At 55.7% G+C, this 21,677-nt stretch overlaps 1 protein-coding gene across 4 annotated transcripts; it reads left to right on the forward strand.

The window, feature by feature from the left end:
• The first annotated feature begins 1,029 nt into the window (after positions 1-1,029).
• MLKL (mixed lineage kinase domain like pseudokinase) lies at positions 1,030-20,601 on the forward strand. Of its 4 annotated transcripts, none has more exons than XM_075940686.1 (11): positions 1,030-1,154; positions 3,106-3,564; positions 5,951-6,067; positions 6,230-6,422; positions 7,524-7,621; positions 13,132-13,267; positions 14,437-14,521; positions 15,209-15,357; positions 15,952-16,001; positions 16,968-17,108; positions 19,063-20,601. In XM_075940686.1, the coding sequence occupies exons 2-11, from the start codon at positions 3,108-3,110 to the stop codon at positions 19,134-19,136; spliced, it is 1,500 nt and encodes a 499-aa protein (XP_075796801.1). In that variant the 5' UTR covers positions 1,030-1,154; positions 3,106-3,107; the 3' UTR covers positions 19,137-20,601. The 4 variants fall into 4 exon arrangements, with proteins under 4 accessions (XP_075796801.1, XP_075796804.1, XP_006115190.2 ...); XM_006115128.4 differs by having other exon boundaries at positions 1,037-1,225; XM_075940688.1 differs by having other exon boundaries at positions 1,038-1,225; positions 6,242-6,422.
• Positions 20,602-21,677: the final 1,076 nt, after the last annotated feature.

The raw sequence follows: 21,677 nt of genomic DNA on the forward strand, positions 1-21,677 counted from the left end.
GTTCTGGCTGAACTCTTTCCAGCCGGGAAGGTGGGCCTTTGGGCTGTTTGCCCTCTTGCTTTCCCAGCTGTGAGGCCAGACACGCTGCCCGGGCTCTGTGTGGAGCTAGAGAAATGCGGGAGGGAGGGAGGTGCTGTTGATGGACTGAAATTTAATTGGGTTGGAACAAACATGCAGGACTGGGACAGTGTCTGCAAATGCGCATCCCATGTCCTGTGCCAGCTGCCCCGCGCACCCGCTCCAGAGCGCTCTAGGTCTGTGCTCGGGCGGGGCTGTCGCTTCCCCCGCAAACAGGCTGCTGACTTCCCGGGTGCTACCCAACAGGAGTAGGGGTCGGAATCTGGGCGTATGGTTTTGGCCTGGGCCTCAGAGCTCACGTGAACCCACCCGCTGTAAGCCATGCTCACATCTCCCCCTTGGTGCCCAAGAGCAAAGCAGCACTAGATGGAGGGTCTCTCTAGCTGTGCAGGAGAAGTTGTGGGGCTGCATCCCCCTGCCACCTCCCTCCTGGCTCCAAGCATCCTTGTGTCTTGCTGATTTTCTGCTGTTGCTGGGTTGGAGCCAGGGGCCACTGGTGTACAGCACAGCAGCCCAAGGGATGCTCCAATTGAACCTGGAAACGGACCCAGGGTCTAGAAGCTCAGAAACTGGGGCAGCTTAAAATCCATCTTTGCCACCCCCACCCCAGGAATTGCACCCGTTTTCCTTGTCCACCAGCTTGGTCTCGCGCAGGCCAGGCCAGCAAGGGGCTGATCTTTCTGGAGAGTTCTGGCCTCTGGACCACTAACCAGGTCCTTGTGAGATGCAGCTTTTCCTCCTGCCTTATTTCTTACCCCCCCTTTTACTGAAACTCAGCAGCCAAAAGGTGACGTGATCCGCCCCATCCTGCTTCCCTTGCCGGACCGGGCCAGTGGTGTCATGGACAATTTCCTGCGTGAACAGACAAGCCACTCGACTCCTCCGGCGCAGAGATTGCTGGAAAGGAGGAAACGGAGTTGCACAATTGTGCAAGCCTCATGTTTCGTCAGGGGGGAAGGGCCAAAGGGGGGAGAGAGGGCAGAGGGAGTTTCCCGCAAGTGTGCTGTGCTACTCAGCAGGTGACTCAAACACGGCAGGGACGGCGGGGGAAGCGGGCTTGGCTGAGGGCAGCTGAGGTGAGCTGGCTCGCTGGACAGAAGAGAGGAAGGAGCCTTGAGCTGATCTCGGCGGGGAGGAGACACTGGTGGCAAGTTTTTAATACTTCTCTTGAATCTTGGCTCTGGCTGAAACGCAGAGTCTGGAGCTGTTGGGGAGGGGCTGGCTGCTGGGATGGGCTGCAGCTGCTCCCGGCCAGCTCTCTCTTTCCCGCAGCCTGGGAGCAGTCGTATCCAGCCGCCCCTCTGGCTGGCACAATGGCGAAAGGCGGGGGTGGGCGGGTAACCGATGTGAAAGCGGCTGGAGGGGCTGCCTGGCGTCTGGTGAGCCAGTCTCCGTGGACGGGCTCCTAACGCAGGCTGGCAGCCCACGTCTGCACAGCGGACCCCTGGGGGGCTCTGAAGAGCGGTGGCCAAGCAGGCGGGGGGCCCAGAGTGCCCTTCGAGGGGCAGTGGGGAGCAAAGCGTCCTCAGCCACAAGGGCACCCGGGGGCTATTCATGCTGAGGGGCCAGGCCCTGGGCGGTGGGTGAACCCAGGGCTGTGGGGGGCAACCCCCAGCTCCGCCTCTTCCACTCAAGGCCCCGCCCCTTTAGGAACCAAGCCCCTCCCCGCACAGGGGAAGGTCTCCAGCTCCCCTGCCCCCCCGTGAGCCTCTCCACAGCCAGAGCCCAGGGAGGGAGGTGGTGCGCGGTCCTAGCCTCAGTGCAGCTGAAGCCCAGGGGTGGCCCGGGAGCTGCGCCAAAGCAGGGGGAGGGGTGTGGGCAGAGGCAGTTTGGGAAGGCCACGCCTGCCCCGTCTCTGATCCCCCACCGCCCCGGCCAGCCTCTGAGCCCCTGCTGAGCACTGAGTCAGGCCAAACAGCCGCTGGCAGCACCGTGAGCCAGGCCGAATGGCAGAAAGGAGCGGGCAGTTCAGCAGTGGGGCGATTAGACCAACCCCTCGGCTCGTGTAAAGCGACTGATGCCAACGCTGGCTACGCGGCTGGGGACCTGGCCTCCGGAGACAGACCTTGCAGTGTCGACCTGCGGCAAGGCACACAGGGCGCCGCTTTGGAGGGGGAACGCACCCGGCAGGGGACACGGGTCATGTGCCGGGGCTGGGACATGCAGTTCAGTGCTGCGCGGTAGGAAGGATGGGGGAGGGACCGAGATAAACCCCTCTGCTAGGCAAAGGCATTAGCAGCCTCCCCTGGCAGAGCCGAGGCAGGACAGACAAATGGGCCTGGGAAAACCAGTGTCCGAAGCCCGCTGATCCCCTCCCATCTCTGGGGCCCGGTTCTGAGAAACGGGCTGGCCCAAAGCTGCGAATGTGCCCGGGCAAGATGCAGCCCTACCAGTGTGGGAACTGCGAGCGCACGGCAGCAAAGCCGGCCCTGGCCCCTCCCCAGTGCTCCAGGAAGGGTCTGAGACAGCTGAGCACGTCTAGGCCCCGGCCCCTCCTGCCTCGACGGGGCACCGAGCTCTCGCTGCCAGCCTCAGAGGGGCGGCACGGCGCCCACGCACTCGGCACGAGACGCTGAGCACTCACGCCTCTCCACGGCGAACCCCAGCTGCAAACCGGGGAGGAAGCCCCGCCCGTGCGGAAAGCCGGCATGAACCCACGGCACCTTGAGGGCCCAGGGTGACTGAGGCAGCGCTCTGGGGCTCAGGCCAGCCCTCTGCACAGGCTAAACTTCAGCCCCCGGGAGGTTCCTTGTCGCTAGGCAGCGGGGCCAAGGATCAGGGTGGCTGTCCCACACGGCAGGCGTGGCCGAGGCGAAGGCGCTTGCGCCCGACGGTCGGAAGGGGCCGAGGGGGATTTCCCGAGTACGACCCCAGCAGCGTCACAGGAGAGTCGCAGCCACGTTGAAGGGGTGGTGGAGTTGCCAGTGGCAGCTGTCTGGGGAAGGCCGGTGGTCTGCGCGACACAGGATGGCTGGGGCGAGGGCCGGGCATGCCGCCTGACGGGCGGCCCGATCCCGTTCCTTTCAGGAATGGAGGTAGCAGAGAAACTCCTGGGCCTGGCCCGCGTTATCTACGCCCAGTGCGAGCAAGTGAAGTGCTGCAAGCACCAGAGCCGCCGCCTGGCGACCCGCATTCAGCTCCTGCTGCGGCCCGTGGAGGCCCTCCGGGCGCGGCCGCCCGCCCACGTCTCCCCCCAGCTCCTGAAGACGCTGCAGCAGCTGCTGGAGACCCTGGAGACGGCCCGGGGGCTGGTGCAGAGGTACAGCCAGACCCACTGGCTGGAGAAGTTCCTGAAGGCCGGCGACGTCGCCGAGGGGTTTGTGCGGGTGAACGAGCGGCTGGGGGACGCTGCCGAAGGGCTCTCGCTCCTGCTGCAGGCCGAGCAGAAACAGGCCTTCCTTGGGGCCTTCCGGAGGGACGCCCGCGGCACGGAGGACCACCACGACGTCCAGGCCGACACGGCCCTCTGGGAGGAGCTGCTCGCAAGTGAGTATGTGCTTGCAGCGCTCGCGTTCCCGCCGTTGGGAATCGGCAGGGCGGCTCCACGCCCCCGGGCTGCTGCAGGCTTGAGCTTTGGACCCAGGGTGGCTCCTGCCGACCGGGACTGGCTGGGCTGACGAGGGGCCAAGACCTGTGAGGTGCCATTGGCCTCACAACACTGTGATGCTGGTGACGCGGCTCCACCGCGCTCTGTGAGCCCCTTGGGCATGGGACCCAGAGCTGTCTGCCCGTGGGCCCCCTGCGCCAAGCCTAGCCGGTCTGTTGGCATGCTAGGTCTGCTGGCACGGGCACCTCCTGGCGCAGCCTCTGCTGGGACCCTGTGCCCAGTTCCGGTGGCAGATAAACTGGAGAGGGCCAGAGAGGCGCCACGGGCAGGATTAACGGGTTACAGAACCTGCCCAAGAGTGGGAGACTCTGAGTTAGAAAGAGAAGGTTAAGGGATGACTTGATTGCCAGCTCTAAGTTCCTCCATGGGCACCAAATAGGGTCGCCAGATGGTTTCTGAAAAAATATCGAACAAAAAAATAAAATAAAATAAACAGCAGGCCCCTTAAGAAACACTTTTGAGGCTTTTTTGGCCCTGACAGGCTGCTGGTGGCTGCCCGCCATCTTGCCTCCCTGCGCTGGACCGGACAGCTCCCCTGTGGAACCCAGTAAGCACCCGGAATTTTCGCCTCCTGGCTAAGAAAAAATCAGAAAATAGACATTTTAGGTGTCCGATATTTTCTGAATTTTTTTTACAAGACAGGAGGTGAAAATACCAGACTGTCTGGTTCAGTACGGGACACCTGGCAGCCCTAGCACCAAATACTGAGTCTTCGCCCCAGCCGGTTGGACACGACACACAGGCAGGCAGTTGAAGCCAGACAAATTCAGACCAGAATAAGGAGCAGATGCTCAGCAGCGAGACTAACTCGCCATTGGGCCGATCCCCCGGGGCTGTGGCGGATCCTCCATCAGACAACTTTCAAATCAAGCTGGCGGGTTTTGCTAAAAGCGCCGTGCTCGGATGAGTGTGGGGCAGGTCTCCAGCCCGTGCAGGGGTGTGAAAGGGTTAGCCGGGAAGCATGAGGCTTACCGGATAACTGGCACATGAGGGAACTCTGGTGGTGGCCAGCGGGGCTGGCCGGAGCTGCTCCGCTGAAGGGCCAGGCCAGGCAGCGGGCTGGCAGCAGGCCCTGAGTTAAGACGGGGAACCGGTTCAGTGCTGGTGTCTAACCAGTTTGCCCGTTTAACATCCCTGCTTACAGCAGGTCAGACTCGATGGTCACAATGGGCCCTTCTCGCCCAGGAGTCTGTGACTCTCTGAAGCGATTTCCCGCCCCGGTCTGTGAGGGGCTGGGGGTGCTAGAGCTGTGGCCGGGCAGCGGCAGTCTGGCTTCAAATAGGGGGCGCTTGCCAGGTGGCACCCAGAGACCAATTAGTGCCGGAGGGTGGGATTTTCCCGAGTGGCGGTAACCTAGGAACTCCACGGCCCAAAATCCCATCTGCAAACCTTCCCGCAGGTACTGGGGGCCAGCACGCTCTGACCGGTGCCGTGACGAAGGGGCAACAGCCGCCTCGTATCCAGGGCCGGCCTTACCATGAGGCGAACTGAGGCAGCCGCCTCAGGTGGCAAACTGGGGGGGGGGGGGCACCACTAGGACCCAGACTGTATAAAATCGTCTGTTGCTGGTGCAGCGAGGGGGCCGGGGGGCATCATTTGAGTTCCCCACCTCAGATGCCAAAATGTTGTGGGCCGGCCCTGCTTGTCTCACGCAGGGACTCTGGTCCCTGGGCCCGCCACGGGCCTGCTGCCGCTGTGTGTGGAGGCAGAGCACGGCGCTCACAGTGAGCGGGTCTCTCGCTCTGCACCCATGCGCTGGCCGTGCCGAGTCACCCAGCGAGAGCAGAAGGAGCTGGAGTGGGTCCTTCGTCTGCCTCAGCGCGTCGGTCCCATGGTGACAGGTGACCAGACCTGCGGCAGTATTTACTTCTGTTCCAGTCAGTTACACTGAAGACAATCGGGCTAGGACAGGGTTGCTGAGGGCCCAGTTTGGCTGGCAGGACTTGAGTCTCCATGTCACCGCGGACGAAGGGAACACCCCAGCGACTCTCAGGCCCAAGCTGGCAGGAGAGACGCTTTCCCCTGGCTCACTAAGCACACTGGCTCTGGAGCTGCTAAGAGAAAACCAACGGTGAAAAATGAACAGCTTGACGGGCCTGCCCCGCTAAGCCCCCTGCTCTCTGGCATCCCCACAGCCCAGTGCCCGGGCACATCCCCTCAGCCCGTGCCCAGACCGGGTGGAAGGGTCACGTGCCATGCAGCAAACCTCAGGGGCGATGGGCAAGCACCTAACGGCCTGGCCCGTCTGCTCCTTCCTTCCCCCAGGGAGCAGAGAGACCAAAGATGCAGTGGACAATGTCCACAGTGACCTCAAGCACGTGGGCACCAAGGTGGAGGATGTGGGAAGCAAGGTGGAAGAAGTTCGCCAAATGATGAAAGAGCGTAAGTGACCAGCCTGCCGCTCTCTCTCCCCGGGCTGGAGAGGGTGCACCGCGGTCTGGCCATTGCTGAGGGCTGGCTGCCCTTGGTCCCCCGTCAGCCCTGCTGCTGCTGGCCCAAGGTTTTACTGAGCGCATCATCGAACACCCCCCCTCTTTGTCCCAGTGCAGGACGCAGTCATGAAGAAGGACAATGCCGTCCCGAGGGAGGAAGTCACCGAGATTAGGATGGAGGATCTCACCAAGACCCCGTGGACCTTCCTGATGGAATCCAAAAGCCACACACTCTACAAAGGCGAATTCTACAAGTACCCTGTGGCCATCAAAGTCTTCAAAAACCCAGTGATCACCTGCACGGAGTGAGTTATTCAGCAATGGTCCTTCTAGGCGTGGGAGGCAGGGATGCGAGGGGTGCTGCAGCACCCTGCCCCTCGCTCAGCCCTGCCACCAGCCCCCTGTGCCTCACTAGTGCTCCAGCCCACCACGCCCTGCCGGTCCCATGCCTCGGGGCACCTCCTCGGGGGCCCAGCTCTAGGGGGTGGTGAGGGGTGCAGACGGGGTAAGGGCTGTGTGTGTGCAGCTCAGCACCCCAACTCCAAAACCTGTCCCAGTGCCACTGAGGGCCTCCCCCAAGAGTGCCCCTGTGAGGAGGGACCTGCTGTCACCCTCCCCCTCCATCCTGGGGAGAGGGCTTGCCTCTGAAGAAAGGGGGCTCTTGAGCAGGCGACTGGCAAAGCAGCGTTGCTTTCTCCCTGCTAAGGCTGACGTGGGGGCCCACCTGGTGTTAGGCAGCACTACACAAATCCCCAAGCTGCCATGCAAAGGCTTGGACTCCAGTTGCTGCCGCTGCAGGAAGAGCTGTGGTGACTGGGAACCCCGGCCTCCCTTTGGATTGGTAACACAGATGAGGAGGAGTTTGGAACGGCTGCCACATGGGGAGAGAGAGAGAGAGAGAGAGAGAGAAAGCCAGGGACTTTTCAGCTTAGAAAAGAGGAGACCAAGGGGGGATAGGATCACGGTCTGTAAAATCATGGCTGAGCTGGAGAAAGCGAAGAAGGGAAAGTGATTGACTTGTTCCCGTCACACAAGAACTAGGGGTCACCCAATGAAATGAACAGGCAATAGGTCTAAAACAAACTAAAGGAAGTTTTTAGTCACACAACCCATGGTTAACCTGTGGAACTCCTTGCCAGAGGATGTGATGAAGGCTAGGACTTTAACAGGGTTCAAAAAGGAGCTAGATAGAACCAACCTCCATGAATCTAGCAATGGCTGTTAGCTGGGCTGGGCAGGGATGGTGACCCTGGCCTCTGTGTGTCAGAGGCTGGGAATGGGTGGCAGGGGAGGGATCACTGGATGATTCCCTGTTCTGTTCACTCCCTCTGGGACATCTGGCACTAGCAGACAGGACAATGGGCCAGATGGACCTTTGGGCTGACCCAGCCTGGCCGCTCTTGCAGGAAAGTGAGGGAGATTTTCCGGAAGGAGATTGAAACCATGAAGAAGTTTGAGTCTCCGAACATCCTCCGCATGTACGGGATCTGCATCGACGAGAGCGGTAAGGGCTGGCAGGCACTGACTCTGCACAGCAGGCCCCCTTCACCTCTTTGCGCCCAACTCCGCGCACAGCGTTCCCTCCTCCCCCTGCTGCACAGGTGGAAGGGCCTGTCAGGAGCCCAGACGTTCGGCTCCACTTGTCGTAGCCAATGTGACATGGCCACACCCCGGGTGGGCAGGATGAGCCATGGCCATGGCTGGCCAGTCAGGACGGGAGGCCCGTCTGTCAGCCGACGGTCAGGGGTGTGTGTGTGTGTGTGTGTGTGTGTGTGCTGAGAAGAGGTTTAACGTCCGTGACTTTACTGCTAGGACTGGGGTCCCATCGCAGAAGGCAGCCAACAGGCTGACAGACGCCCTGGGCCTATCGGAAGAGCCTATTACATCTCAGATTTTAGCTGCTAGAATACAGGATCCCTTCGCAGCGGGCAGTCTAGGAAAGACTGAGAGATGCTCCAGTGGATTTGTCACCTGGGAGTGACACAATCCAAACGCCCAAGCTCTTCCTATACCTGTCCCTTATGACCGGCTGAAGTTCTTTTAAATTGTGTTTGGTTCTGTTACAGCAACTGAAGGAGTCAGGTTAAAACTTAAACAGTTACAGGTTTATTAAGGAAGCTTATAAATCATATGGTTACAATGGCTATTGCTCTATTTCTTAACTGCTAACAAATATAGATCTTAAAAATGGTTACAAAGAAAATAAAGATAGAAGAATAGAAATAATGGTACCAAGTAACAGCTTAATCTTTAAAGAGCTCTAAGTCTATGGGTACGTCTAGACTACAGGGTTTTGTCGACAGAAATTTTGTCGACAGAATCTGCCGACAAAATTTCAGTTGACAAAGAGCGTCTAGACACATTCAGTTCTGTCGACAAAGCAAGCTGCTTTGTCGACAAAACCCTGTAGTCTAGACACAACCCTACATGCAATAACACCTTCTGTCGACAGAACTCTGTCGACAGAAGGTGTTATGCCTCGTAAAATGAGGTATACCAGCGTCGACAAAACTGCTGAGTTCTGTCGACGTTTTGTCGACAGAACTCGGTGGTAGTGTAGACGCAGGTATAGTTTTGTCGACAAAAGTCCACTTTTGTCAACAAAACTCTGTAGTCTAGACACACCCTTAGTGTACACTTAAGACAGAGGACCACATCCAGGTACAATTTTTACCCCCTTCTGTGCCTCTCGACTCCAGCGTGTCAGGCCAGGGCCGGTCCCTCAATTCCTAGGAAAGACAAAAATACGAGGTGGGCGTCCCCATGGAACCTCGGGAGGTCAAAACACCTAACCCGACCAGCAGGTAGAGGGTAGATTGACACTCACAGTGAGTGTGCTGCTGGACCCATCTTTATACCCATGGGATCACGTATTTCTCTTTCTTATCTGTGATGCCAAATGGTGCTGGTCTGTCTTGTGTGAGACCAGTTCTTACAAGGGAGTTGTGAACTTAATTTACACTTGTAAAGAGATAACTAAATTAGAAGTACTGGGGATTCTTTTCTCAGTGGGAGATTCCTCTCCCAGGGACTGTGTGTGATCGTATCAACATGGGTGCCAGCCGGGGCAGTTCTCATAGCCTCGAGGCCAGCTTATTGCCTTAATTGCTCTTTCTTCATATCTGTTTTCAGCTTCTCAGAATCAGATGAGCCAGCATAGACTATGCTGATTTTATTGCTCCTTTTCTGCCCTGTATGCTTCAGGAACCTTAGAGAGGCAAATAAGATGGATGAGATCGGAGGGGGGAAGGGGGTCTGTCAGGCTACACCGTGACATAGTGCCAGCGCTGGGACTTAGTAATTAATGGGCTCCGGAATGATCTTTGATGATGTTACCATTTTCCCAGGGTAGGCTCATTTGTCTGCACTGAATTTTTGAGACTCAGACAAGTTCAGCCTCTCTCTTATGAGGGCACTAAACGATTAAGCAAGTAGTTGAACAAATACCAGTTTAAGCAAGACGTGTCGGTTAATTTAACTTATCGTTGTGCTACCCTAACTTACTACGGGACAAATTAAGGTTGTAACTGAAACAACGCCTGGGTTCAAATTACCTGGCTCAGCAGGTACCTCCGTTAGTAATGAATTCCTATTGAACAAGTCAAGAAAAGAACCCTCTGAAGGCCTTAGAGGAAGTTCGGGGGAGAGGGCATTCCCTGTTACCTAAGCGGTTTAGTCGGCTAAAGGCAGAGCCGATTTAAGGAAGTACAGCTCTTAAAACCATTTCCCAGCAACTTCCTTCTCAGGCTGCTTTCTCCGATTAACTTCACTCTTCACAGAAATGACATCAAACTTCGGTTTATCTAGTCCATTTCCCCTCCCCTCGTTAACACAATTGCCTGTATCTTTCTGATGGCCTGGCATAAACAGAATGACTTGCACATCCCACTCCTGTAGGTGCTTTACAGCGACCCTGGTTTTGAGATCTTCTATTTAAATAGCAGCCGTAGGAATTTAGGGTATGTCTAGACTACATCCCTCTGCCGACAGAGGGATGTAAATTAGACATACAGAAATTGCTAATGAAGGGATTTTAATATCCCGCACTTCATTAGAATAAAAATGGCCACCGCTTTTTGCGGACATGGCAATTTGCCGGCAAAAAGCGGCAGTCTAGACGGGGATCGATCGACAAGGAAAGCCTTTTCCGACCAATTCCTTATGCCTCATGCAACGAGGTTTACAGGATCGGTCGGAAAAGCCTTTCCATGTCGACCAATCCCCATCTAGACTGCCGCTTTGTGCTGACAAATTGCCACGTTGGCAAAAAGCGGTGGCCATTTTTATTCTAATAAAGTGCGGGATATTTAAATGGGATTGGATATTTAAGTTGGGATTGGTCCTGCCTAGAGCAGGGGGCTGGACTTGATGACCTTTTAAGGTCTCTTTCAGCTCTATGGTTCTATGATTCTATTTCGGTATGTCTAATTTACATCCCTCTGGTGACAGAGGGATGTAGTCTAGACATACCCTTAGTGTCTACTTTGAGGGGCAAATAAGCGATCTGCAAAGAGATACTCAACACACTCTGGGTGTCGAATCATCCCTGAATTGCTCCACAATGGTCTTTCCACTTTCTACTTATGTCATGGCTCTTTCCCCACTCTGGCATGATAAATGCAGAAGTGGAGGCCAGCAAGTGTACCCCAAAGCCTTATCTACCAGGCTTTGGTATAAAACTTCCCCCAATATCTTAAATACCTAGATTTTGGGAATAAAACTTCCACTGCCACCACCCAAATATTAATAATGAAATTAGGGGAAAGATCATTTGGGAGATCTCACGCCTATTATAAAAATCAGGACACACAAGTAACCAATGCCAGGTTCATAAAAAGAAAAGAGAAAACTTTTATTAGTACAACAATATTCCTGTTGCAAGCATAAGGATCAGATGAAAAGGTAACAAAATATACTCATGGAGGAATTACACCATGGGCTAGAATTTAGTTAAAAAGAAAAGCCAAGCATCTCTTAAGCAGTGCCAGATATCAGATCCCATACCCAACCCTTAAAACAATAAAGCCTAACGAACCTACCTAAACTTTACCCTACTTACAGAAAGTGAAGAATTGTTTCTTGGAGAGAGAGAGAGACATGCTTGTCCCTCTCTGTAGCTGCAGAGAGCTTGCTCAGAGAGACAAAAGGAGCAAGGAAAAAACAAGGAAAAAACCCAAATTCCTTTGTCCCAGTTTGAAAGTCCCACCTACAATCCTACTGGTCACTCCACCTGGCTAGGTGTAGTTAACCCCTTAATCTCCAGGCTGCTGGCTAACCCTCATAATCATGACAACTTATTTAAGCCTTTAGCTCATGTGATTGGTCTTAGCTGGGAGCAAAGTTACTTTTTACCAGTGGCTTTGCTCATGAGAAGCTGTAGAGTTCTTTCACACACCATGGGGCAAGTTCGGTCTTTTCTCTTTTTCACTTTTACTTCAGGCTGGCTTGGAATTTTTCACTTCCCCTTCTCTAGCTGCCCAGTGCGGAGAAAAGAGCAGGATACAACTTCAAGTAACCCCTTTGCCTAAACACATGTCTCTCTGCGTGATTAGCAAAATGTTTTGTGGGAATCCCCGACTTGCTTCTCTGCCCCCGGGGAACACTTGTCCAATCAGATTCCAGCCTGTCAGCTGTAGCTCTGCGTGGACCAATAATCTGGTATCTTGATCTGAGGTCTTAGTACCGTGGTCACCAACCAGTAGATCGCGATCTACCAGTAGATCTCAGGGGCTCTAAGAGTAGCTCTTGAGCCCTCTCTGAACTGCGCGCCTGTGCAGTACATTTACATTAGACTTCCTCATTTGAGGAGCAGCTACTCACCGAGCAACAACACAGATGAGTAGCTGCGAGGAATGGTGGGAGCTGGGAGGTCGGGAGGGCTGAAACATCCCAGCAAGCTGATTGTGGCTTTCAGCTGAAAGAGGCTGCCCCGCGCTCCAGCTGATCAGCAGCTTCTCCTCTGCACCTGCCCACATGGAGCTTGGTGCACCCTGGCTGAGCGCCATGGCCAGCTGACCGGGCAGCTACTTCTCTTCCCTCCAGCCCGGCTGCCCTGCGCTCAGCCCAGGGAGGCTGCATCTAGCTCTAGCTGTGCTGGAGCAAGCTTCCCAGGCTGAGCGCAGGATCACAGATGCCCAGCTGATGGACTATATACAACTAGCAATCTCAGACTACAACCCAGACTTCAAGACACTGGCAGATACTGTTCAGTCACAGGTGTCGCACTGAGACTTTGTTATTGGAAGAAAAAAATATATAATTATCAATACTTGATTTTAGATTTACAAAATAGCAGAGAACAAAATGTAGAATTGTAAATGCTTCATTTGACATTTAAATAGCATGAATTAAAAACAGACCATTTATTTCATAACTATAAACATGTGATTTTAATTTTATATATTGCATAATTTAAAAATAAACTGTTTAACAGAGTATATAAGGGCTGGGGATAGCAAGTGATGGACAGGAGAATAGAGAGGGCGGGGCTTCAAGGAAGCGGCGGGGCGGTAGATCTTCGCCTGTTCTGAGACTTAAAAAGTGATCTTGGGTGTAAAAAGGTTGGAGACCACTGCCTTAGTAGAAGACTCCTGTCTGCGGTGGACATTTCCTTGCAACACTTGTTGGCGTCCACCAGCAGTTGTCGTCTTTGTAGGTGGGACATGTGAGTGGCCTGTCCTGCGAGGAGGAGCTGGAAATAGCCTTCCATCTCCTGGAATAAGGCTCCGTAGAATTGGAAATGGTGTCGCTGGATAAATATAATTAAGGGGTTCTCATCGGGTACATTTTCGTGCATTCCCCCTCGCTCCTGGAGACCAGAGATATGCCAAGGGAACAAGGACGCTGGGAGGACCATGCCCATGCGCAACGCAGTGCCTAAACTAAAAGCTGCTTTCCCACGAAAGGTCACTTAGCATTCGACCCAAGGGATGCATTGCCCCGGGATTCTGCATCTCTAAGCACGTGGGCGGTCTCTGCCGAGGTCTCCACTCACCGGGCTGTTGTCCTGGCCAGGCTCGAGCCCTCGTTTCTCCATTGTCATGGAGTACTGTGAAAAGGGGACCCTGCGGGACGTGCTGACCAAGAAGCCTGGGCTCCCCTGGGAGACTCGCGTTCGGATGGCAGTGGACGCAGCGAGGGGCCTCTACAGGTACGGCGCGGGGCTGGTGACCGCCAGGAGAACGAGGCCTGACGTGGCCCTGGGAGCGCCTGTTTATTAATCAGAACGGAGGCAGCTGAATTAGGAGGCTGGAGGGACAGTACAAAAAGGAGAGTGGGGAGCAGCCTGTGGCCAGCAGGCCCCGTGTGGCCCATTGGGGTCCCGCCAGACATTCTGTTTGCCGCTGCCCACGCGCCGGGGGCCAGATTCGGCATTCTACCCACGTCAGTTTTTTCCTACCGGTGTTACTCAGGTGCCACACACGGAAAGCCAGGGCCCAGGAAGGGAGGTGCGCACTGACTGCACCTAGCACTGATGGGGAGGGCCATGCACTCCCCCTGCAGCCCACCCCACCGCTGCGATGGGTCAATTGGCACCCCCACACAGGCCAGGGACACCAGCGCAGTGAGCACACCGCCCTGTCCCCGGAGACCTTCCTGGCTGTGCTGGTCTTGCGGCCCATTGAGATGAAGGAGGCTACTCATGCAGCCCGCTCACTAGCCTCGGCTGCCCATCGCTGCCCTCGGGGAAGGGAACGGGAGGGCTGAGGGGTAGGCTGTAAAAGGAGAGAGAGCTCCTTGAGCGGGGCTAGTCACTGAGAAGTTAGCGCTCGTGGACAAGAGGAGCTGGTCAGGAGATGCAAGACTGTGGTGAGGAAGGAACTGAGCTTTGGACCGTTCTCTGATGCTGGCTCCATGGCTGTGAACGAGGGAGAGGCACAGACTGGGGCACCAGCTATGTGTAGGATGCAAAGGGGAAACGGAGGCATAGGAGAAGTGACGGGAGGCTGGGTTTAGCGAAGAAAATGCCCAGATGCTCTTGGCTTGTGAACCTGGCTGGAGCCAGGTGGGAAAAGCCGTTCTCCCACGATATCTGGTGCTGCTTTTCCAGCAGTCCCTTGTCAAGCCCTCCGAGAGCGTTGGGAATGCTGTCTTAGAGATGACCGGGGCACTGCCCACCAAAGGCATTCGCTGGCTTGCCTCTGTACAGGCCAGAAATGATTGTCTGGTACGCTCTGGAAGGGCCTGACCTGGGGCTGCTGTCCCAGAATAACTGGCACCCAGAGGTGGCTTCTGAATGCTCCACAGGTGTGCAAAGGTCCAGGCGGGTGGCTGGGGGCGCTGCTAATGCTTTCTGCTCTTGCTCCTGGCTGGCTGCAGGCTGCACCAGACGGCGGCGAAGTCCAAACTGCATGGCTGCATCAACAGTAGCAAGTTCCTGGTTGCTAAAGGTTACTGTGTGAAGGTAAGCGCTGTCTTGCAGAGGGGTGTTTGGAGGGCATGGAGGCTTTTGTGGCTAGCTACTTCCTCTCTCTGGAGTCATGCCTCAAGCATCCACTGGGTCCATGCGAATTTACCAGGCAGTTGGGACACCTGAATCCCCCATCCTAACGCAGACTGCCCCCTCGAACTCTCCCCCACCGCCAGCCCGCCGGGGCAGCCCGAGCCGAGCAGGACCCTCGGGTGGAGCATTTAGACGTTAACGTCAGGCTGCTTTACACAGCCTGTTCTCCAAGGTGCAGCTGGTTCTTATACTAAAACGGCACCGCTGCCTTGCGGAGACCCTGGCGGGGAATACCCCCCCCCCCCCACCTTTCACTCACTTCCTCTCCGGAAAGTGGGCTCCATGGCTATGGATGACTAGTTGCCCAGCAGCGTGTAGGAGCAGGACTCCCTGGGCTAGGCACTATGCAAACAGCCCCAAGGGAGGGCTCTGGCCCCAGGCCTATGTAGCTCCCACGCTATGGAGCAGGTGCACTAAGTTCTCGCAGTGCTCCGTCTGGTCTCGTGGCAACGAAAAGGCCGCAATATAAGCCAGGGGAAATCAGCCGACTAACCCTGAGCTAAGGCCCGGCTATGCGGTGATTGACGCGTAGCAGACTGCAGGGGATGTGCCCTGCTCCTCCTTTCTGTCGCTCCTCCTCCCCTTCAGCTCTCCGGGTTTGAACTGAGTAAGACGGAGTCGTCCCTGAAGAGGGGCTACAAGAAGAAACAGACCCAGGTCCCTGCTTCAGCTTACATCTGTCCCCTGGGCCTCGCCTCCCTGAGCCACATGTACGATGTGCCCAGTGAAATATACAGGTACCTCTCCCCGGGGCGCTGGGCTAGGGCACAGCAGGGATGGACGTGCTGCTGGATGCCAGGCTCTTAGACAAGTTCTGTACGAGATAAAGGTGGGAGAAGGGGGCTGGAAGTCTTGGGTTCTATCCCTGACTCTCCACATTCGCTTCCCCTTCTGTTAAAGGGGACTGGTGTCACATAGCTACCCTATGGGGAGGGCAGAGCTAATGTGCATAGAGGGCTTTGTGAGTGGAGGTTGCTACCGACGGAGAGTAATGTCCCACTGGAAATGGATTTCACCTGCCGAGTTCTGCCCCCCACGGGACTGGACACATGGCTGGGCAGCAGTCATTCCTTTTCAGAAGACTCCCAGGAGCCAGCCAGCCTAGCAGGGCCAGTGCAGAGGAGTATGCTGTGTGGGAGGGCAGCTGGTGGCTCGTGCAGAGGCCGGAGGGCCCGCTTTGAGATGACATGCTCGTTAGATGGGCAGTGGGAGTTTCACCTTCCTCCTCTCCCCAACACTTTATCCAGCAAGCGGCACAGCTGATGAGCATGGGCGGGGGAAGGGGGAGGAGGCTTTCTTTAGGCTCAGCAGGCCTGTTTGTGTCCTTTCAGCTTTGGAATCGTCCTGTGGGAGATCGCGACCGGCAAAATCCCATTTGAAGGTGGGCAAAGGGGGTTTCTTTTCAGTCCTATCTCAAGCATCTGGCTGAGCGCCCGGTGGGCCAGTCCAGATGTGCTCTGCAGATGCTGGGTGATATTTGGGATCAAATGTACCTCGTGGCAAACGCTCCCGATTGAGATCTACTGCTCAGAGCATCAGATCCAGAGGGACTATGGAAGGACTGAAAGATGGTCCAACAGGTCTCTATCCGCATGGACCAGACGGCGGAGTCGCTTTAACGCTGGACTCTTGCCTGGAATTTAGGATCCAGCTCAGCAAAGCACCTAGACACACACTGAATTGTAAGCACGTCTAATCCCATCCCTAGGCATGTGCTTCATGCCCCTGAAGTGACGGATGTGCCTTCTGCAGGCAGGGGTGTTGCGGAGGAGTTCCTCAAGGATGCCCCATGTTACAAGGCTTGCAATCCCAGCTCTTCCCCACTGTAGGCTTTCCAGGCCAATTGGGGCTCTGTTTAAGCCTGGTGGGCAAACTGTGGGCTGCATGTGGCCCACTGGGGCTGCACCTGCAGCCGACAGGCCCCCTGCCTGCCCTCCTTCCCCCATGCCTCTTGCACACTGCCCCCCCCCCACTTACCTACTCCTCCCCCTCCCAGCACTTTCAGAGCACTGCAAATTACCTGCTTTGTGCTCCTCCCCCACCCACCTGGGGCTTGAACAGCCGCAAACAGCTGATTTGTGGGGTTCCCACTCTGGGAGGGAGTGGGGGGCATAGGTAAGTGCGGGGCTACCGTGCCTCAGTATGCAAGACTGGGGTGGAGGCAGGGGGCCTGTGGGGATCGCAGGAGGAACCCCCGTGGATCTGGGCTGCTGCGACCCACTGAGATGAAGGAAGGCCACTCATTCAGCCCACTCAGTCTGTGTGGCTGCCCACCGCTGATTGACGTTCTCGTGGCCTCTGGGATCAGGCGGTGCCTCCTGACACTGGGATTTCTGTGTTGTGGCAGGCTGCTCTTCTGTAGAGATCTACCAGAAAGTCTATGAGCAACGTTACCAGGCTCCCTTGGGGGAAGAGTGTCCCTCCGGCCTGCAGGAGATCATCAATCGGTGCCGGACCTTTGAACCCTCACAACGCCCTTCTGCAGAAGGTTGGGAGGAGTCCCTTGCCAGCAATACTAGCTCCTGGGGAGGGGGGGAAGGGTGCTGCTGGACCTGGAAATCCCAGCAAGGGGTGAAGCGTCTGCAAGCCTAAACCCCTGGGTTGGAGGGAGAGGGATGGGGTCTCCGCCTCAGAGGCGATGGCTAGGAACCCTGCACAGTGAGTAGGTGGGGGAAGGTCACATGCAGTTTAGCTCTGAGACTGTGCCAGTGAGGATCCGGTCTGATCTGCACAACAAAAACCCTGCACAGCAAACTTCACCCAGGAAGTCCCACATCCAACGTGAATTATTTCCAAACAATGCTTCCGTGTAGACATAGCCTAAGAGACAAACCGAAATATATAGACTCATGAGCTTTCATGGACAAAACCCACCTCCTCAGAGGAACTGGACTGAAGTGCGTTTTGCCCACAAAAGCTCATGACTCTATGTTTTGGTTAGTCTCTAAGGGCACACCTATACAGCAAGGCTAAAGCCAAAATAAACTATGCAACTTGAGCTATGTCAATTGCATAGCATAAGTCAAAATAGCTTATTTCAGCTTTTGGCGCTAGCTACTCAGCAGAAAGTCGAAGGAAGAGCACACTTCCTGCAACTTCCCTTACTCCTCATTAAACATGGGTTGCCATGAGTCGGAGCGAGAAGTCCTCCAGCTTCACATTATTTCGAAATAAAGGCTTGCTATGTAGACACGCACTGCGTTATTTCGGAATAACGTCAGTTACGCCCAAATAACACTGCTGTGTAGACGTACCCTCACTGTGCTGAGAGCTATAACAAAAACTGCCATTTGTGAGCACTCGAACATCAAATTGGCCAGCTCCTTCTCACTTCAGTGAAAGGCTGCATTTGGCCTTCGCTTATCATATATATAGTAGCCCAGTGTCTGTGACTGTGTAATGCTGAAATGCTGGCTGTTCCCTCTGGGCAGCACTGTTGCCTCCTGCTGTGGTGCTTGGCTGAGTTCTACGCTACTCAGCCGGGTTGCCGCGCAGAAGCAAGCAGCACAAGCGGCCGTTTGGGGTCCGCACTCCTCATGCAGCATGGGAATGCTGCATAGGGAGCACAGGACCTAAATGGCCGCTTGAGCTGTGTAGTGGCCCGGCTGAGCAGCGCAGAAGTCAGCTGAGCGCCATGGCGGAAGGCGAAGAGGGGCGGGGGTGGGGACGGTGACGTACACGCCCAGGGAGTGGGGCCTGGACAAGCGTGCATCCCCAACGGAGACAGAGGAGAGCAAAGAGAGAGTGAGCGGCAGGAGGGGGAGAAGACAAAGAGAGAGAGGCAGAAGGCAGAGGAGAGCTGAGAGAGAGAGATGGGGAGGCAGTAGGAGCAGGAGAAGAGAGACTGGAGGCTCAGGAGAGAAGACCAACGTGGAGGAGAGACCTGAAAATCCCGTCTTATGGCGGGCTAATTGGCTACTTTACTATATTTACCCACCTCTCTCTTCTGGAGATCTCCATTATTCTGACTTGCCTTAAAATAAATCTTTCCACAGCCTCTCCCAGTCACTTCTCCATATGGGTCTGTCTCCGCTGTACATGCTTGCTCCTTTTTTGCTACCCCTGCACTGTGTAAAACAGTCACTTTCATTTTCTCCAGTAACTTAGGGTATGGCTACACTACCCCGCTAGTTCGAACTAGCGGGGGTAATGTAGTCATCCGCAGTTGCAAATGAAGCCCGGGATTTGAATTTCCCGGGCTTCATTTGCATGAAGCCGGCTGGCGCCATTTTTAAATGCCGGCTAGTTCGGACCCCGTGCCGCGTGGCTACACGCAGCAAGGACTAGCTAGTTCGGATTAGGCTTCTAATCTGAACTAGCTGTACGCCTCTAATGAAGCGATCCTGTGTCCTGTCCAGTGAGTAAGTAGCAATCATCCCGCCAGGACAGAAATCGATTGCAAGTATTCTGATCAGAAAACAAATTCTCCTTGTCTTCTGCAGAGATTGTGGATGCACTGATAGCTGTCTACGAGAAGATAAATACAGCAAGTGAGACACAAACTCAAGATCCTTGAAGAAAACAGCTGGGCATCTTTAGGGTTGCTCGATCCCTGTCTGTTATGACACTCTAGCAGGAAGTTTCTTACACTTGTCCAGATCTGTAAGACTCTGCTTATTTAAAAAGCATCTTGACTTGCCCTCCAATTTGGAGGGTGCATCTTTGAGCCTTTCAATAGTCCTGTCTGCAATCTTGCAGCTGCAATTTATTGTGGACCTTCAGTATCTCCCTTCCTGAATGTGCCCCGAGGTTAGAAAGCCACTTCTGCTTCACAGCACTGATCAGGGGAGGGAAGGGGGCGGGACCAGCCTAGCTCCTGAAGGGAAACTCTTGGTTCTGCAAAAGCGACGAGGAGTCCTGTGACACCTTACAGACGAACGGATGTATTGGAGCACAAGCTTTTGTGGGCAAAGACCCACTTCGTCATTTGCATGTGGGGAAATTTCCAGAGGCAGGTATAAATATGCAGGCCAGAATCAGTGCTTGGATCTTATTCTGGCCTGCATATTTATACCTGCCTCTGGAAATTTCCACTGCATGCATCTGACGAAGTGGGTCTTTGCCCACGAAAGCTTATGCTCCAACACATCTGTTAGTCTATAAGATGCCACAGGACTCCTTGTCGCTTTTGCAGTTCCAGACTAACACGGCTACCCCTCTGATACCTGTCTCTTGGTTCTGTCCCTTGATGCATGCAGTGTTCCATGGGAAAACGGCCAGGTATAACCTGGGACCCAAGTCCACCTCTGAGCCAAAGAGGGCAGCACTGCAAGAGAAAGGGAAATGCAGCAAAAGCTGGCATGACCAGGGGCACAGTGGCTCACACATCAGTCTAGGCATCCTTACTGCTCATACAGACCCTTCCTCACCTCCACCATGCCTCCCACCCCCAACTCAACTGTCCATCTCCCTAGGCGAGCAGGCAATCATCTTTTTCTCCCTTCCGCCCCCACAGAAAGATGACAGCATTATCCCCATATTGGTCTTTGCTGGGTCTGCTGTGACACAGACCTCTGCCCCAAAGGGTGGAGGAGTGTTTAGCCAATTGCCCCTTTTTTCTCCTAAATATCTGAGCTCAGACAAGTTAAAAAAAATACTAGGTGTGCTGCCAGCATGCCATGTGTCCTGGGCCAATCAGCCTTGGGAATTATAAGCCCCAGGAAGTGGAAAGGTGAGCGGCAGTAGAATTTGGGACAAAATATCACTGTGACAAAGAATGAGCTGAGAGATTGAGTTGCTCGTGCAAAATCGCGACACCCCAGGAAGCAGGCTGTCCAGTTACTCTGTTCCACATGCAAGTGATTTAGGCATTTGTAAAGCGCTGTGTAGGTTAATGCTGCTATTGAAGTGTGTGTTAATAGTAAAATGTTTTTTATTTGAGACACGACTACAAATTCATCCTGTATCATTGTCCGTTAGTGCTGGCCAAGACAGTTTGTTGGACTTAAAGCCTCTTTTATAAATTGTTTTGTTTCAACTTACCTGCGGCCATTTGTGGCTCTTTGTTGTCACTATACGGGTAGCCACGGGTCGCTGCCTCGAGCACCGGGCCACGGAGCCCCCCAGGCGCTGCTCACGGGTCGCTGCCTCAAGCGCCGGGCCGTTGATCCTGGGCCGTTGATCCCAGGCGCTGCTCACGGGTCGCTGCCTCGAGCGCCGGGCCGTTGATCCCTGGGCACCGCTCACGGGTCGCTGCCTCGAGCGCCGGGCCGTTGATCCCCAGGCCGTTGATCCCGGGCGCTGCTCACGGGTCGCTGCCTCGAGCGCCGGGCCGTTGATCCCCAGGCCGTTGATCCCCGGGCGCCGCTCACGGGTCACTGCCTCGAGCGCCGGGCCGTTGATCCCCAGGCCGTTGATCCCGGGCGCTGCTCACAGGTCGCTGCCTCGAGCGCCGGGCCGTTGATCCCCAGGCCGTTGATCCCCGGGCACCGCTCACGGGTCACTGCCTCGAGCGCCGGGCCGTTGATCCCCAGGCCGTTGATCCCGGGCGCTGCTCACGGGTCGCTGCCTCGAGCGCTGGGCCGTTCATCCCCAGGCCGTTGATCCCCGGGCGCCGCTCACGGGTCGCTGCCTTGAGCGCCGGGCCGTTGATCCCCGGGCCATTGATCCCGGGCGCTGCTCACGGGTCGCTGCCTCGAGCGCCGGGCCGTTGATCCCCAGGCCGTTGATCCCGGGCGCTGCTCACGGGTCGCTGCCTCGAGCGCTGGGCCGTTGATCCCGGCCCGTTGAGATTCCGTTGAGAATTCCGTTGTGGGGTGGTTGAGATTCTGTGGCCTGCACTGTGCAGGGGGTCAGACTAGATGATCATAACAGTCTCTTCTGACCTTAAAGTCTATGAGTCTATGAGTCTATAATCCCGGGGCGCTGCCTCGAGCACCGGGCCGTTGATCCCGGGTCGCTGCCTCGAGCGCCGGGCCGTTGATCCCGGGCGCTGCCGCTGCCGGCCCTGTTGAGGGATGCGCCTGGCAGCCCGGGGGAGGGGTGAGGAGACCTGTTTCTGGGCCTGGTGGGGGAGGGGCTGAGGCAGCGGGGAGCCCGACTCGGGGAGGGGCTGCAG

The sequence above is a fragment of the Pelodiscus sinensis genome, chromosome 12 (assembly GCF_049634645.1).
Source record: "Pelodiscus sinensis isolate JC-2024 chromosome 12, ASM4963464v1, whole genome shotgun sequence".
Lineage (NCBI taxonomy): Eukaryota > Metazoa > Chordata > Testudines > Trionychidae > Pelodiscus > Pelodiscus sinensis.

Bases quoted from the DNA above. Each gene is read 5' to 3' on its own strand.
- MLKL (XM_075940686.1), top strand. From the start codon at position 3,108: ATGGAGGTAGCAGAGAAACTCCTGGGCCTGGCCCGCGTTATCTACGCC. The intron at 15,358-15,951 runs GTACCTCTCCCC...GTGTCCTTTCAG, and splicing joins GTGCCCAGTGAAATATACAG to CTTTGGAATCGTCCTGTGGG. The intron at 16,002-16,967 runs GTGGGCAAAGGG...GTGTTGTGGCAG, and splicing joins CGGCAAAATCCCATTTGAAG to GCTGCTCTTCTGTAGAGATC.